Genomic DNA, 17,606 nt, shown 5'->3' on the forward strand with positions numbered 1-17,606 from the left:
TGAGATGCAAAGGCTCTTTAATACAGAAAATCTTACCTTGGTCTTCCTACCAGTTCCTTTTCTACATCAGACTCTCTTCAAAGAGCCCGGTTTTGGCCAGGGGAAGGTGGGGTATAAATAAATAAAAATTTATTATTATTATTATTAAACTTTCTCAATTAACAACTTGCTGAACATTTTTACTTAACTTTTTCTTTTTTAAAAAAAGTAAAACCCACAATGTAACAACCTATTTTTTTATTTTTTAGTATTTCTACCTGAGAATAATAGAAGTCATACTAAAAGATGGTCACACACAATTCTATCTATAAAGTTCAATATGGAGAAAAGAGGAAAACTGTATAGTCAAAAGATTTAAATGTAAAACTCTAGAGGCGGGCAAAGCTGTGGTGTAATGTGTGGGGGCAGGGGGCCATTGCCCCCAGCACAGATTTCTATGGGGCACACGGGAAATTTCAAAAGGAAAATACTAGTAATAAATTAAAAAATAGTGCACCCTCCCCCTCAAACAGAGAACTGTAGTCCCAAACAACAAATGAAAATAGTAACAGAGGTGGTGCTGCTCTCCTGGGAGTTGAAAGCCACTGTCTGGAGAATACCCACTGGGCTATCATTAGAAAAAGGGGTCAGGTGCTGATCACTGAATAAGCTGCCATGGTAGCAAGTGGGTGCCAAGCAGATGATGAAGCCGTGTCAGCACCAGACTCACCAGCATCTCTGGGGCTCCGCTGGGCCCTGACACATGTCCAGGTGACAGTTCTCCAGATGCAGGAGCTGCGCTCCATGTTCAGCCCATCACAACTGGTCTGAGAACATGGGAGTGGCGGGGGGAAGATCCTTGTAATTTCTCAGCCTACATTTAATAATGCACAATTTATCTACAGTTGTTCCTTTTGGAACCCAAATCATCCTCCAGATAGACTTCTTTTACCTCCCTGAACCCAGCTGTCACCACTCTCATTTTCTATCTACTTCTTTTAACTAAACTAAACCAACCCTGATTTTCTTCACAAAATTGATTACAGAATAGGAAAACCACTCACTCGTTGGTAGCTTGATTTGTTTGTAGATACACACATTTTACTTACCCCTTTTATACCATGAAACATCAGTATTTCATGTGCACCCTGCCCAACCATTACAGTGGTACCTTGGGTTACATACGCTTCAGGTTACATATGCTTCAGGTTACACACTCCGCTAACCCAGAAATAGTGCTTCAGGTTAAGAACTTTGCTTCAGGATAAGAACAGAAATCGGGCTCTGGCGGCACAGCAGCAGGAGGCCCCATTAGCTAAAGTGGTGCTTCAGGTTAAGAACAGTTTCAGGTTAAGAATGGACCTATGGAACGAATTAAGGACTTAACCCGAGGTACCACTGTAATTCCATTGTACAATATTTTAAATTTCCTATCGCAAGTACTGGGAATGTTTCATTTTCAGAACCCAAGAATTATGCTGTCTGCCTGTTCTGCAACTGCATTATATTGGCAGCTCACAGACATTTTTGATGGATCAAGACCTTAAGGTCATTTTCTTTCCCTGTAATTTCAAGCTGACAAGTCTTCTGCAGGATATATCCAAAGACAACCTTATTAGTCCCAAGCGAATGACTTCACATGCGGTACTGCATTTTCAGCCCATTTTTGTTCCTTTTCTTACTTGTTCTGCACACTCTTCCATTCCCAATGTGCAGTAGCCATGCAAGGAACTTGATGCAAATAGTAATACACAAACTAGCATCTCTTATTGGGGCTGATAATGAATTTAAAGGGGCCTTGGTAAGTATAATTAATGAACCTGCTCTGTTCCTATTTTGCAAATGATATAAGCTGAAATGTTCACCCATGTAATCCACCACATGTATTATAGTATGCATGAGTATACTGCGTAACAAGTGCCTAAGCTTCAGGTAACAGGCTCAGCAATGAACGAGTCATTATTGTAGTTAATGCAGAAGTTCTATCGCCATGACTGGATCTCATGGCATCTATTTTAATTCTGAAGTGTGCATGCATGCACACACACACACACACACACACACACGTGCGCACACATACAAAGTGGTGCTGTGGAAGACAGTGCTTTAACCCTTCCCTTCCATGGCTTTTCTTCCACATAGATTACAGTGGTACCTCGGGCTAAGTACTTAATTCGTTCCGGAGGTCTGTTCTTAACCTGAAACTGTTCTTAACCTGAAGCACCACTTTAGCTAATGGGGCCTCCTGCTGCTGCCGTGCCGCCAGAGCACGATTTCTTTCTCATCCTGAAGCAAAGTTCTTAACCCGAGGTACTATTTCTGGGTTAGCGGAGTTGGTAACCTGAAGCATATGTAACCCAAGGTACCACTGTACTGCACTCTCTATCTGCTGTTCATCCAATTATGGAGGAAACTGCAGGCATGATATATGTACCTTTCTTTTTTCCTTCCATGGAAAACAACAGGGCAGGGGGTTAGGGGAGGAAGGACAATGGTTTGGGGAAAAATAGCTTGGGAAAAGCTTTAAAGACACCTCTCCCAAAGCTATTATCCAATCCAAATTTTGTTAAAATAATTGTTAGGAGTTCCAGCCTCAATGAACGAATTAAAACAAAACAACACAACAACAAGGTAATGGCTTACATAGCCTCCCTTGCTATGCAAAAAACTGTTTTAGTTTGTAATTACTATTTTCTGATAACCTTAAAAATCCAAAACACTTCCAGAGGATATAAGCATCTAGAACCTATGAAATGCTGAGGACCTAACTGTGGGAAATTGCAGTCAAATGTAACCAGTAAGCTTAGGGCTAGTTAATGCATGAAGGGGTTAAGACTGCAGAATTGTATTTCTAGACTCACCTAGGTCATGCACCCTCACCTCTGGTGAAGAAGGAAATGAAGCTTCCTTTGTTTACTCTCTTCCACTATGTGAAGTTGACCAGGCAACACATCTGGGCTTGACCGTTTCAAGCTCAGATCACAAGCTCATTCCACACACCCACACACACCCACACCCCTGTGTTTTTGCTGCTACATGGAATAACAAATGAATCTGACCTTTGGAAGTTTTGTAAGTAAAGCATTTAAACTTATTAAAGTGTGGTCTGATCAGCCTATATTCCAAATACTTCAGTCGCTACGCTTTGTGACTTTTAAGCTCTTCTAAGGCTTTCTTAGGGACGCGGGTGGCACTGTGGGTTAAACCACAGAGCCTAGGACCTGCTGATCAGAATGTCGGCGGTTCGAATCCCCGTGATGGGGTGAGCTCCCGTTGCTCGGTCCCTGCTCCTGCCAACCTAGCAGTTTGAAAGCATATCAAAGTGCAAGTAGATAAATAGGTACCGCTCCAGGCGGGAAGGTAAACGGCATTTCCATGCGCTGCTCTGGTTCTCCAGAAGCGGCTTAGTCATGCTGGCCACATGACCCGGAAGCTGTATGCCGGCTCCCTCGGCCAGTAAAGCGAGATGAGCGCCGCAACCCCAGAGTTGGTCACTACTGGACCTAGTGGTCAGGGGTCCCTTTACCTTTACCTTTAAGGCTTTCTTACTGGAGCATGTGTTTAGTTCCATGCTTTGGATGTAGGGATTTAGCAAAGTTTTTTATTAATTACACCACATGGGTGATCTCTCTAAATTTCCCCCTCAATAACAATCTCACTGTTTTAAGAGGGAACTTCCAGCTTCAAACTGAATGCCAAAGGCAGGAACTAATTTAGTTATTCTTGTTTCAAGGAGTTTTAAATATGCTGCTCCCCAGTTACACCTAAGTTAAAATCCTATTTCCCCTCCCTGCTTTCTATTAACAGCTCTCATTTCCACATTGGAAGAGAAAAGGGGTCTAAAAATACCAGAAGGCAGGTTCAATACAGTCCCATTCAGGCCCTGTCTGTATGCACATGAGCTCAAAATGGTGGCAGGACAGGGCTGTTCTAGGTCCTGTTCCTAACATCCCTCATCATGTAAGCTTCTTTATAGACTTTGGGTGTTTAGCATGAAGGTCTGCATAAGATTTCTAAGCACATTCAGTTGAATTCACTTTTAAACCTCCCAGCAAAGATTTCTAAGCATGTTCTGTAGAATGAGGCTTGTGTGAATCCAGCCGTTATGTCTATAGGTTGAGAGCAATGGAGTAATATATATTATAGCTTTATGAGCCGTGGCAATACATTGGAGCATCTTTAAATGGCAGACAGCCATCACTGATGGGAGCCGAATTTGGCTCCCATTCACCAAAAAGTTGCTCACCTCCAAAAAGCATCCAGGAGCACTACAGGAAGTGAATAGTAATGCAGCTAGGTTGGGCCTGTGAGGGGCATCTGGGCCCCTTTGCAAGTTTTAATATACAACATAAAGGTCCAGTATGCAGCCTTCACTTCCTTCCTGTCAGGAGACCAATTGCTCCTCTCTTCCTTCCTACCTCCATATGTTTAGAAGCATGTAAGTTTGTGATATGGCCCCTGCCATTCTCTGTCACTAACTCAGAAGGTGGCTTAGACAGCAGGAAGGCAAACTGATCGCAGTAGATTGTTGCACTCATCTACTGCTTCCAGGATTCCCTTAGAAATCTGTAAGAACCAGAGGACTTTGGTCTGATCTTATGTAACCAATCTGAACTGTACTGCTACATTCAATAGTAGGCTTGCAGGGGAGGGCATAAATACTGCCCCATATAAAATAATTTCTACGCCATGGAAAGCTAGCAAGTGAAATACCGGTAAGTTGCAGATCATTGAAATCAGATCCTCACTCAAACATTTCCCTGTTTCTCAATTTGTTTAAACAGTTGGGACTAAAAAATTTTGCTGGAAGTCAAAAGCTCACATGCTGCATGTGGTTTCTCCTAATAAAGGCATATTATACTGTCCTTGTATATTGGCTCTTCTTGGGCTTCTAACAGTAACATGAATTTGATAAACACAAGGTCTTCCTTTGTATCCCAAGTGTCAGTCCATCTATATTGCACCAGAAATCCAGTTTTAAAATATGCAGAACACAGCTGCACAAAATAATTGTTACTGTATCATTTATCTATTACTTTCTGTGGATGGGCCCTACCCTGGTAGCTATTATGTGGAGCTTAATTAAAGAAATATACCAGCATTTGGGAGTATTGCATTCAGCCCTGCCTGATTTTTGCTAGAATCCTTGTATAGAAATATGAAAAATAACATTATTAAATTATTGTTGTGATCTACCAAATGTCATTTACATTTACAAAGAAAAGCATGCGTACCAAGGACCTTGTCACTTAAGGAATAACTGGTGTGTGCTAAATGATTTCTGAGTGTAAATTCTTAAGAACTTACAGAGTGATTTCCTGGGTCACCTTTCCAGTTCCTTGGCTTTCTTTGCAAGAATTCCAGAAACTAGTAGGTGGAATATCAGAGGTTCTCAAACTGTAGCCCGCGAGCTTTCAAGAGGCCCAAGGAAAGATGGTAGCCATGTCAAGAACATGTGTACTTGGCTCTGCACTCCATTTATTTTTCCTGCCAGAGATCATGGCCAGTTTAATCATGGCCAGATTGTCAGGCGGGCTGATAAGGTCTTGGCCTAGGCCCCAAAACACACCACTAGTTTTTATCATTGCACCAGTGCTGGAGAAACAACATTACTTTAATTTCCTTCATATTTAACCCAGAAGGGAAATGTGTTTTTCCCCTTTTAAATTGCCACCACCCTGCTGTATTACATATCGTTTTAATTTATTGCATTTTGTCAGCCGTGCATGCATAGCTTTCACCCGACACGTTTTGTCAGCTAGCCTGCATCATGGATTTTCATTAGATGCAATTCAGCCAAGTTTCATATATTGCTTTTGTTGGGTACCATTTGTCAGCTGTGTGCTTTTAAGTGTTTCATGGGTGGAAGTGACTGTATAAAGAAAGGGATGTTTGCTTCCATACAGCACATTACTAAATATAAATCTGTGTCCATTAGTGAAAGCAAAACACTAATTCACAGCATTACGATGTGTCCTAAATGTGCTTTCCTTTCCTGGGGAAAAGAAAGATTTAAGTAACCATATGAGACCCCCAAGGAATTCAAAGTGACCCCCTCCATACATTTGAGAACCACTATGCTAGATGGCTCGCCAGAAATAGGCCAGTAGTCTGCAGGTGGACCACACAGTCCACTTTCCATCCAGACAAAGAGGGAACTCTTTTCTGCCCAAGGGACACATATTTCATAGGCAACTTTGCCAATGGTGACTGGGGCAAAAGTGGGGTGGGGTGGGGTAAGGCCAAGGGAACAGTGGGTGGAACAACTGTTCTGACCCTTGTCCTTGTATAGTAAGCTACATTCCAGCCACACCAAACTCAAAAGGTTTGTTTCTACACATACTCCAACCTCAAACGGTATTATCTCAATTCCAGGGCACATTTGAGCATGGCAAAAAGACTGGGATAGGCTGTGCTAGGTGCATGACTTACGCCTAGAGTGCCATGTGCAGCCTTGAGGGCGACCTGAAGGCCACATTTGGAAATTGCTCTGAGGTTCCCAACCCTTTCTAGAAAGATGCCTTTAAAAGGATTTACTGTGTTTTCAACTCAACTCAATCCTAGTTTACTTGGAAGCAAGCTTCATTAAATTAAGTGGGGCTTACTCTCTAGCAAGAGTATTCATAATTGCAACCTAAGGCTACAAGAATGCTGCAGTTATTTTTCAACATGGGTTCCTTGCATGTATGTTTGTTCCTTTTTCTGTAAGAGAGTATACCTTCCTCTGGACTTCCAGTGTTTCCCAAATGAACTGCCACCATCTAAAATATAAAAGCTTATGAAGTGATAACTAAAATCCAGTGTGCCCGCTCTCCCTTACGAAGATCAAACTTTTAAAAATAAAAAAAAACCCAACCCCAACCCCCCCACTTGTTTGGAAATGCTCTTAAACAGCCCCAATCTCAACAAAGACTCTCCTCCCTGCAAGAGAGGGGAGTGGTTGTGGGCGGGAGCCCGAGCACTGCCCCTAGCAGGGGGCGTTAGCCCCCTGCCTCCGCCTCACCTGGCTGGCGCCCACGCCCCTCGCTTTTGCTGAGGCGCCAGCCTCTCCCTGGCCTCATTCTTCCTCGTCTCAACAATGGCTTGTCAAGTGCAATGGCTTTCAGTGCATTCTGTTTCCAAGCCAGTGTGCTTGAGCAGGTGGTTAAAAAAAAAAAGATTTGGAAAACTACAATTCATTCACTGCACAATTAACCGCTAAGCTTTAGATCATTGCTACCGTTTGTTTGTGTGTGTGTGTGTGTGTGTGTCTCCCCTAACCCTGATCTGCAATGCAAATTCTAAGCTTCTTCAAAGCTGCTACAGAACTCACTGTTCACCCACTGACCTAATATTTCATATCTGCTTTAAAAGGATTATCTAAAAGGCCATTAGAGAAAGTGAAGCCAATGAAGTATGCTTGAAGATCAGCCCAAGTTAGAGGGGGAAAACATTTCTGTTGGCACTTCCCTGTCCTTTCGTAAGTTACTTTCCCCCCTCTATTATAGACAGTGTTCTAATTGCTTTCCCCTGCATTTTCCACAAATAGATTACAGGGGGAGGGGAGGGTAAGGAAGATCCACCAAATGTAATTCATGTGTGTGGTTGTGTTTTGTTTTTTTTGGCAGTGCACCAAGCTAAAAACATCTAAATCCACTTTCTCGAATGCCAGAGATGGAATCTAAGTGCTTTGGCTCTAATAAGTGGAATTCTAAAAGTTTCTCGCTGGTAAAAAATTAAAAAAAAGAAGAAACCCTTCTGTGAATTCACAGTGACCCCAAACAGGCTTGCTTTCTCCCATCTTCACTGCAGATGAACCAGCAGGCAATGCACTGAGCAGAATTGTAGCCAGAAGCCTACTGAAAGGGTGAGGCAGGATTTTCACACTGCAAGGTCAGACTGTTGAGGACAAATGGTGGATGGGGCCTTTAAAGCTTATCCCTTGCCTTTCATCTCCAGTGGCTTTCTCTGTTACCGTGAGCAGCAGCTCCTTCATCTCCCTGCACCTCTTCCCCTCCCCCTTCCTCTTCCAGGGAAAAAAACCCAATGCTATCAGCACTTGCTTAGTGCATACAAATTCCTAGAAAGCATGCTGTGGCAGCACACATTCAAAGCAGCACAAAGAGCTTGAAGATCTGGCTTGCCAAATCCTTCCAGGGGGGCGGGGCAGGTGTGTGTGTGGGGGGGGGGTGCTGGGAGACAAGGCCAAGCTTCTGCATTAACAGTTTTGCATTTCAGAAGCATTAAGACATTTTTTTTCACTGGCAATGTAAAAAAAGAGTACAAGAAAACCACAAAAGAAGAGCTCTGGCAATGACAACAAGGACGGCAGGGTTTTAGGGTTCAGTTCCAGCTGATTTTATTTCCTTTGGAAAAAAAAAAGATAAAAGGTTATTTACAGAAAGTATATTGACAATCTGACAGGCAGTGAACTTGGCATCGTTAGCCAGCTTCCTCCCCACCCCTCCCCCACCTTTGTGTTATGGGCAGATTGTTAGACAAAGATATTCCACACAGCATATTGCACAGGATGGATGACCAAAAAACAAAAGGGAAAGAAAAGGAAAAACCCTTAACGGAACAACCTCCTCGTTAGGCAGATGGTCCTAGAGCCTGTCATGTTATATTAACATACATAAACACACACTCTTTTTTTTGCTTATTATAATACAGACTTAAATGTACAAAGATGTTTTCACTTTTTTTCTCATCTTAAACACAACAGCTATAAACCTGAATACATATGCTATCATCATGCCATAAGAGACTAAAACAATTATATTTAGCGACAAGTAGAAAGGATTAAATAGTCAAAATACGAGAATGAAAAAATGCAGTACATAGTGTCGCGAACTCAAATCGGCATTTAGATAGATCCAGTGATTTTTAAACGGCACGGTTTTTTATTTTATTTTGTTGCTTATAAAAAAGTGCAAAAGATGTGGTTTAAAAGTTAAAGCTACAGGATCCCTTTTTTCTCTCTTGAAAATGCTCCAGTTGTTTCTGTACAACAAACTATTTACTTTGAGAGGGTTTGTTTATTTATTTGTTAGAAGTTAGCCCTACAGTGAATTAATACAATCCCTCTCTCTCAACTCACAAGTAGAGTGGAATAGCAAGGGATGCTGTCTCTTTAAGAAGCCTGCAGATTGGAGTGTAAACATGAGAAAAGTAGGGGCTGATTTTTTGTGTGTGAGAGATTAACCAGCAGCCCTGTTATAATCAGGAAATCCAAAACAGCAATTTACACCCCTTATATATTTTTTACAAAAATACACTGAGAAAATAATCAAACGTTTTCATCTCTCTTCTCTTGTTTTTAAAAGTGTCAAAAGTCTACATTTAAATATAAAAAATTAAAAGTTAAAACTCTAGCCCTTCAGTGAAGGTGACATAAAAATGGTGTGGGTAACAACGAAACTACCAAAATAAAAAATAGGACAAAGTAATACAGGTAAAAAAAATGTTTGGCCAGTATAAATACTTCACTTATAAAATGACATCAAATTACATTTACAAGGAAAAATAATAATGTTTCAAGGATGGATCATGGGTGTGAAAAGAAAAGAGACTTCATTTACAGCTATAAAGGAGAACACACACGCACGCACGCACATACAGACACTGAGGAAAAATTTGGTCCTGAATTTCATTTTTTTAAAGTCCAGCACAGATTTGAGTTGCGTTTGAATCCTTTAAAGAGTTAAGAATGAAAAAAGCTGGTGATAATTTTGTAGGAATCAAACATAGCGCCATCTATCTGCTTCTTATATTATTCTAACACTATTCTTTTAAACTGTTCAACAGTCTTACAGAAACCTCAGAAAGATAGGATAACATGCTATATTAAACCCCACCAGTGAAATAATCCAACACCATCACGATTCTGAGCAAGAAAACACATTTTCGCAAAAAAAAAAAAAGAGCAACTGCCCTCTATTTTCCCCTGTACCACATCATTACAGAAACTTGGTAAGTTCTATATCTGTCTCCATTTCTTTTTTCTAAACAAAAGTTCAGCGTTGTTGAAATTCCACATATACTGACTTCTCTGTATATAATATAAGGTGACTTAAGAAAATCGGTGCCACCTCCTTTATACGTGCAAATCCTTTTCAGCTTTATTATTATCTTCTTAGCAGAGCTTCCAGTTCCTTTTTAACGTCTCCCCTCTTTTCCATCCCACTCGGGGTGCCAAGTCCAGTTCCTAGGGCCTCTCTCTCTAACCCCATCTGCTCTCGAGGCGAAAGAGGACACCCCCATTCCCCCCCCAAACGCAAACTAGGATTCTTCCCCACCCCCACCAATTGCAAGTCCTGCTGATTTGTTTGAAACATTATTTTTCCCCCCCACCCCCCGGGAAACCCTCGCCCGCCCCCCAAAAGAGATCTCCAAAGCACAATCTGATCCCCACCCCCCACCCCTTTCAAAACTCATGGACAAGAAACAAACCTTAGGAGATGTGCGTGACTTCCAGCCCTCCCTCCCTCCCCCCCCCCCGCAAGTCGTTGCCATTCTTGTTTTAGCCACTTGATTCTCGCTATAGTCTCTGAAACGTGGAACTCCTTCTCCGGCTGTTGGAAGGATGAAGCGTGGGGGGCGGGAGGAGAGGGGTGTGTGTTTCTGTGTGAAGATCTGTTTAGCCAGAAATCGGACTCCTACGGTCGCTTTTTCTCCAAGAAGAAGGGGGGAAAAGGTTGATCCCTTTTGCCAAGTTCCGTATCTATATATTTTTTAAAAATACACACAACTCCCCCCCCCCCAAGTCAGATTCATCAGGGGTGGGGGAAGAAGAACACTCAGAGGGCAAAATTCTCGTTCCTCCAGTCTGCAGGGCGCAATGGGCTCTGTGTGCCATCCATGCGCCCCACTTATTTTTCTCTTTCTCTCTCTCTCTTTTTCTGTCTCCACCTTCGACCCCCCTCAGTACGTGAAGACCAGGTTGGAAATGCTGGATTCGAGCCAGTCCCCCGAGATCATCTCACTTACCTCCGGGGTGCAATAGTCCGGGAAGTCAAAGTGGGAGCCCGAGCCGGGCTCCAAGTTAAAATCCAGGTCCCGGTCGAGCACCGAGGAGCTGAGGCTGCCCAGGGCCATGCCGTCGAAGCCCGGGCTGGGGTGCAGGTCCAACAGGTCGTCTTCGAACTCGTCGTCCGAGGAGGAGGAAGCGCACGAGGCGGAGGAGGAGCCCGACGACGACGAGCGCGAGGTGGACGGGGCCGGCGAGCAGGGCGCCCGCAGGCTGGTGTAGCTGCGGTGGTCGGACGGCGAGCAGGGCGAAGCCAAGGGCTCGGCGCCGTCGTGCGGGGCCCCCGCGGCGGCGCCCGCTTCGTCGTAGAGGCTCAGCGGGTCGCTGGCTTCCGTCGACGAGCTCAGCGTGGGGCTCGCCGGCACGGCGCCGCCGGGCGAAGCGTGCGAGAAGAGGTAGAGGCGCTTGGCCTTCTTCTCCGGGAGGTGCCTGGCGCTGCCGCCGCCCGAGGGCGAGGAGGAGCCCGGCGAGGCGGCGCGCGATTTGTACAGAGAGTGGTGCTCCGGGGGCAGCAGGGCGGCCGGCTGCTCCGAGGCGGCGAACGGAGGCGCGCCTTTGCTGCTGCTGCCGCCGCCACCCAGGCTGAGCTTGGGATGCGGCTTGCCCGCGCCGGCGCCACCCGACGAGAGCTTGGCGGCGGCGGCGGCGCTGCTGCCCTTTTTCTGGGCGACTTTGGAGGAGTTGGCAGCGGAGGCAGCTCCTCCTGAGCTGCTGCTGTTCCCGCCGCCGCTCCCTCCGCCCCCGCTCTTCTCGCCCGGCTTGGAGGCGCTGGCGCCCGACTTCACCTTCTTCCTGGGCCGGTACTTGTAGTCGGGGTAGTCGGCCATGTGCTTGAGGCGCAGCCGCTCCGCCTCCCGGATGAAGGGGATCTTGTCGCTGTCCTTGAGCAGCTTCCAGCGCTTGCCCAGGCGCTTCGAGATCTCGGCGTTGTGCATGTCGGGCGACTGCTCCATGATCTTCCGCCGCTCGATCTGGGACCACACCATGAAGGCGTTCATGGGCCGCTTGATGTGCCCGCTGGGCGTCTTGCACCAGCTCGGGTCGTCCGCCTTGCCGCCCGTCGATGCCGTCGAGCCCGGCGTCGGCGAAGAGGCGATGCCCAGCTCCACGCTGGCCCCGGAGTCGGAGCTCTCGCCGGCCAGAAGCGCCTCCGTGTTCTCCGCGTTGTTCGTCTGCTGCACCATCTCGGCGGCTCGCGCGCGCAGCAGCGGCGGCTGTCGGGGGAAGCAGCGGCGCTCAGTTTGGCACCAGCTTGGAACCGGGCGCTCAACTTTCCCCGTCGCTCGGCAGCCCCCTCGGCGAGCGCGCCGTCCTTCGGCTACTTAAGGCACGGTTCCCTCTGGGAAGTAGTTGTAGCTCCACACCGCTCTCCTCCTCCTCCTCCTCTGCCCGGCAGACTTTCTGCCCGCCTTTCCGCCGCAACTTTGCGCCTGGGGTCTAGTTACAGAAGCCGGGCTCCAAGCAGAAACAGTTTCTTTTTTTAACGCCGCCAACCGTCAATCCAAGGTCTCTCGCCTCTCTCTCTCTTCCACCTCTTCCCCCACCCCGGAGTTTACAAGTGCTTTGCTCGCTCCGTCTTTCTTTCTCCCTCTCCTCTCCCTGCTCGAGGTGTTTGAGCAAAGCAGCACGCCCACTGCTGAAAGTCTCTCGTTTTCTTGGAAGGGCACAGCAAAAAACCAAAAAGGCCGCCTCCCACAAAGCAAAGGAAAAAAGAAAATGAAAATCTTCCTCAGTCCGTCCAGGACTCGTGGTAGAAGGGAGCAGGAGTTTGTTCGACGGGCATTCAGTGGCTGCGAGGGATTAGGCGGCCCCGCGCATGCAGCCAAGTAGCGTTAACAAATGTGTGTCTTCCCGGGAGGAAGCGCGGTGACTGGTGCAATCAATGTATTTAGTCCCGTCTCGCCTTCCTTTGGATGCACAGCCCCAAAGATAGGAAAGAGACATGTAGAAACCGGGGCGATGCAAGTGGCCTGCTTTTTCGCACCGCCCCCCTCTCTTAGACGGTTACTCTGGCTGCAGCTTAGAGCGGACCCCAATTCCGCCTCGCGCCCCTTTATCCTTTCACAGTCATTTCCCCAGCCAATCGCAGCCTGTATCCAACGCTCCGCCGTGCCAAACCCCACCCCCTCGGCTCCCATTGGCTTGGAACCCAATGTAACAATAATCACCGCGTGCAATGAGAAGCTCCAAATCTGACCTCATTCCAATTTACACAAACTTTTTAAAAGGGCCAGAAGTGCAGCTGAGATTTCTGGTTTTTCTTTTTCTGTCTCTCTTTCCCCCCACCTCTCCTCCCTTTTTTGCGTTTGCATTTCTCCTCCTACTTCATCGCGTGTGCGCGTGTGAGGGCGAAAAGGGCGGCGGGCCTGGGGCGGCGGGGGAGGGGGGCGTGGAGAGGAAAGTGCGTGTGCACGTGTGGATGCGTGTGCGCGCCGGCGCGCTCGCGAGCGGAAAGGAGGGAGCGGGGCTGGCGTCCGTGTGTTACTACACTCTGGGGGTGGAAGGAGGGAGGGAGGGAGATGAGCTCTGCCCGTTATGTTAGCAGAGAAGGGGGAGGGGGAGGGGGAGCGGGCGGGCGATGCATTGGAAGCGTGGACTTCCGCGTAAAGGGAAAGGCGACTCCTTGGGAGCGTTTCCTCGTTGAGAGGAGGAAGCGGGGTGGGGGTTGGGAGAAGAACCCAGCACGTGTTTTTGCTTAATCTCTTCCTTTTATCTAAACAGATTAAACACACAAACTTCGCTCCCGCCCCGCAACGCGCTCTTCACTGCTTTCTCCAGTGGAAAACATATGGCCTACTGGTTTGTATGATTGGGGCTACCACGGCCCCCACTAGTAGTTTTCGCACAGTAGTGCAGCTTCTACATACTTATTTGGGAAGAAGGTGCAAAGGAGAGTTTTTTTGTGGCTGTAAATTACACCGTCGTGTTGCTTTGCCTTTAGGAGCTGCTACCGTAGATATCCTGACTGCCAACCGGCCCTCTTTATTCGGCATGCAGGCAGGTGGATAAGGTTCACTCTCCTGCATATGATTTCTTATAATCCTGGATGATTTGCATTAAGTAGCATGCCAAGTCTTCCTCCCTCCCTCCTCGCCCCCTTCAGTTTCTCTTGGAGGGAGGAGGCGAAAAAAGCCTCTGTGAAGAGCTCCTCCTCTGGAAAGTGCTGGTGAGCCAGTGACAAATAGGCTGGTCAAGGAATGGTTTGCAGAACAAATAAGGCTATAAACTGGATGCTTGTCTCTCGCCCCCCCCCCCTTCGTTAATACACTCAGGTACATTGTTTACAATGGCATACTTTGTCTATGATTCGTTGAGTTGCCCAACTCTCAAATCCTAATGCCTGTGAAAATGGAAAACAGTAATTTTAAAACAAACAATAAATAGCTCAGACTTTCCCTTCTTATCCAACAGTACTGTCAGAAGTGAAACAGGTTCTACAGCACCCATCAAGTCATTGCTACATCCCTAGTAGGTGCTGGGACAAAAAAAGGAGAACCTTCACAATAAATTACATGCCACCTGATGACAATGTAGGGGGGGAAATGAATCGAGGACAAAAAAGTACAATCAGACAAAAGCAGTCCAAACTTATCTCCCAAATACTCTGCACTCCTCAAAATTAGTGTGACACAGATATGCTGGAGTGAACGAACAGGACTCCTATGTTGTGAACTGCCCTGAGATCTAGGGATGAAGGGTGGTTAATAATAATAAAAACAGAGCAGGCAGGTCCCAAAACTGGTGTTAGATTCCTAACAGGATGGTTCTAGTGATGGTCTTGCTCTTTTCCAGTTTAAGCATGCACCGTTAATGATGAACACAGAGCACTGAAGAGTGCATCGGGACTGATGACAAATTACTGCACCCTTAACAGAGATAATACCTTAGGGGACATCTCAAATAAGGTTGGAAAGTGTAATTCATAAATCCACACAGTTGCAGAATTTGATTTAGTGAACATCCCATCTTAAAGAAATCACATAAAATAGCAGCAACTATTTGAAGCGAAATTCACACATCAGTGGTGGAATGCATGTTTTGTGTCTCCAACCTCTCCAGATCCTGCCTGAAACCCCAGGAAGTTGAGTATCGCTGGACACGGCTGGGATGTTGTTTTGTGACTCAGTGGTGGCATGGATGTCCAATCCTAGGTATGTAACTGTGACGTAAATCTTAGGACAGAGTTTTACAGTCTGTTCCTAATAATATAGCACTTTAGGTCTAGAGTGCCTTGAACTGGGATTAAAGGCCCATACATAAAAATATAAAAAATGACACCAGGTGCCAATCTCACCATGAGAAGAAGGCGGCGACAGCAACATGCTTTAGCATGACACTGTGTAAAGACAGTCATACAATTATTTTATTCATTTATAAACATGTATATGGGTCACATTTTGGGGCATAACCCACAGAAGGCAACTTACAGAAGAATAACAAAATGCTGTAATACACACACACAAAACAAGTGAGTTATGCAGCAGTATAAAAAAATGCAACATGAGCCAGATAAACTACAAATAGGAATAAAAGCATAGGCTTTGATATTAATTTCAGGGCTGGGGGGGGACCCCACAGCATTAAAACATTTTTAAGACAGCTGAATAACTTGAAATATTGTTGGTTTCCATCTGTCTCGAAAGACATTGGAGTGCACCTCCAGGGGCGAAGTCAAACCACTGGAGAATTTAAAGGGCCTGTTGTGGCTGCAACTTTAAACTTGGTTAGCACCACCGAAGGGTCCCCCCCCCCCCAGGGCACAAGCCTGGGCAGTGTGCAAGGGGGTCCTGGGCTGCCCAGGAGACAAGACCTCCCTCTCGGTGTTGCTGATGTGGTCCAAAGAAAAGCAGAGCAATATATTTGGCATCAGTGTGGCTGCAGGAGTTGCTGGAAGGAGGCATACAAGGTGCCATCCAACCATCTTAGGGATTCCACTCTGTATTTATGTAGGGTTTACTCCTTAGCCTTTTCTTCTCCCAAGCATCAGAGTTTTCCTTCTCCTACATGAGCTACCTTCCCAGGTTGATGAGCATCATTTGCCCCTCCACAGCACATGCACGAACCACATTATTGACCGTTGCAGCCACCATTGGTCTTGTCTGCTCAATCCACTAGAGCCTGTCTTCACATGCAGGGAAGTCCCTAACTCCCTGAGGGTTTGAGACCCCATTATTTGGTTTAGCCAGCCAGTCGAAGCTGTTCCCAGGGTGTGGCTGCTGTCACATGCTGATTTTTTCTAGGAGCCACAGGTGAGAGCTCCCAGGATGAGGACAAAAGGTGGACAAACTACCCCAGAAGGAGCATGATGTGTTCTCAACCAGAGGTACTACACCTCCCCTAATACCCAAACACCCCACTTAAAATAATAATAATTAGGCCTTCCTAAATAAGCATGTTTTTAAAGCTGTTAATGTAGAGTTTGTTCCAACTCAGCAGGGGAGTAGTTACATAATCCAGGGCAGGCTTCCTCAGCCTCGGCCCTCCAGATGTTTTTGGTCTACAACTCCCATGATCCCTAGCTAGCAGGACCAGTGGTCAGGGATGATGGGAATTGTAGTCTCAAAACATCTGGAGGGCCGAGGTTGAGGAAACACCCTCATTCATGCCCACCAACCGAACCAATCTCAGTAGCAGGCCTTTTAAAAAAGGCAGCTCTCAGTGTTCAAACAGGCTCCGAAGGGTACAGATAACTTGCTCCTAAACCTTTTAGGGCTTCACAAGTCAAAACCAACATTTACAGTAGTCTTGATCCCAGAAACATACATTCACTCAAGGTGGACTGGCACAAAATCTGTGTCACATGCACTAACACCCCTAAGTCCCAGATGGATAAGATAACTATAGTATAGGTGACAACACAAGCTACTACCTCTGCTGCAACAATTACCACAGATTAGGATAAGCAGCCTGCCTAACTGCAATGCAATTACTGAAAATATCACTTCAGTAAAAGAGCTGTGAAAGGAACAGTTCGAAGCTAAATTCAAATGCTCTTAATACATCACTTCTTCAGTGGCAGGAACATTTAAAAACTATTAATGTTTGATTTACTGCCTAAATGTGGACCCTTTTCTAAACCAGATCTTGCCTTTTCGGTTTCAGATCGTCAATAACATTTGTATCTTAGACAGGGAAAACTTTGTATGCAGAGAATATCTGGATAAATTGTTGCCTATCCAAGCCAGCCAATATCTAGTTATGTCATCCATTTCTCAAAAAGTGCTGGCAGCATCTGATCATCATCTTTAGTTTACTCAGCCTGATAGCAATGATAATAAATACACTGTTAAAATCCTATTTTGATTTGTTTTATTTCTGCACCTTGTTTCTCTTTTTACTACTGGTCTCTGTTGCTGTTGATTGATTTGCTGAAATTATGTTGTGTAAACTGTTGCAAGCCCCCCAACCCCATCACTGCAAATGCAGTGGTAGGCGAGGAGACTATATGATATTAATGGATTAAGAAAGCAGCTAACATTGTTCACTGTTAATACACATTACCTTGCTGTGCAGTGTTATAGCCCTGTGCATCTAATTGAAAGTAAGCCCCATTCACTTGGGACTTGTGTGTATGGGATCAGGCTCCGTAATTAACAACAGCACTTTATTTTCTGGCTTT

The 17,606-nt window shown here is 45.8% G+C and overlaps 1 protein-coding gene and 1 long non-coding RNA gene across 2 annotated transcripts in view; both read right to left on the minus strand.

Moving 5' to 3' along the window:
- The window catches only part of LOC310848256, a 388,509-nt gene that overhangs the window by 353,897 nt on the left and 17,006 nt on the right, over positions 1-17,606 (minus strand). The gene's annotated exons all lie outside the window — the stretch shown is intronic.
- SOX4 (SRY-box transcription factor 4) lies at positions 8,293-13,516 on the minus strand. The gene has a single exon (XM_083748755.1). It carries the CDS (start codon positions 12,169-12,171, stop codon positions 10,882-10,884), a length of 1,290 nt encoding a protein of 429 aa, XP_083604881.1. The 5' UTR covers positions 12,172-13,516; the 3' UTR covers positions 8,293-10,881.

This window comes from Podarcis gaigeae (assembly GCF_964106915.1).
Source record: "Podarcis gaigeae genome assembly, chromosome: 7".
Lineage (NCBI taxonomy): Eukaryota > Metazoa > Chordata > Lepidosauria > Squamata > Lacertidae > Podarcis > Podarcis gaigeae.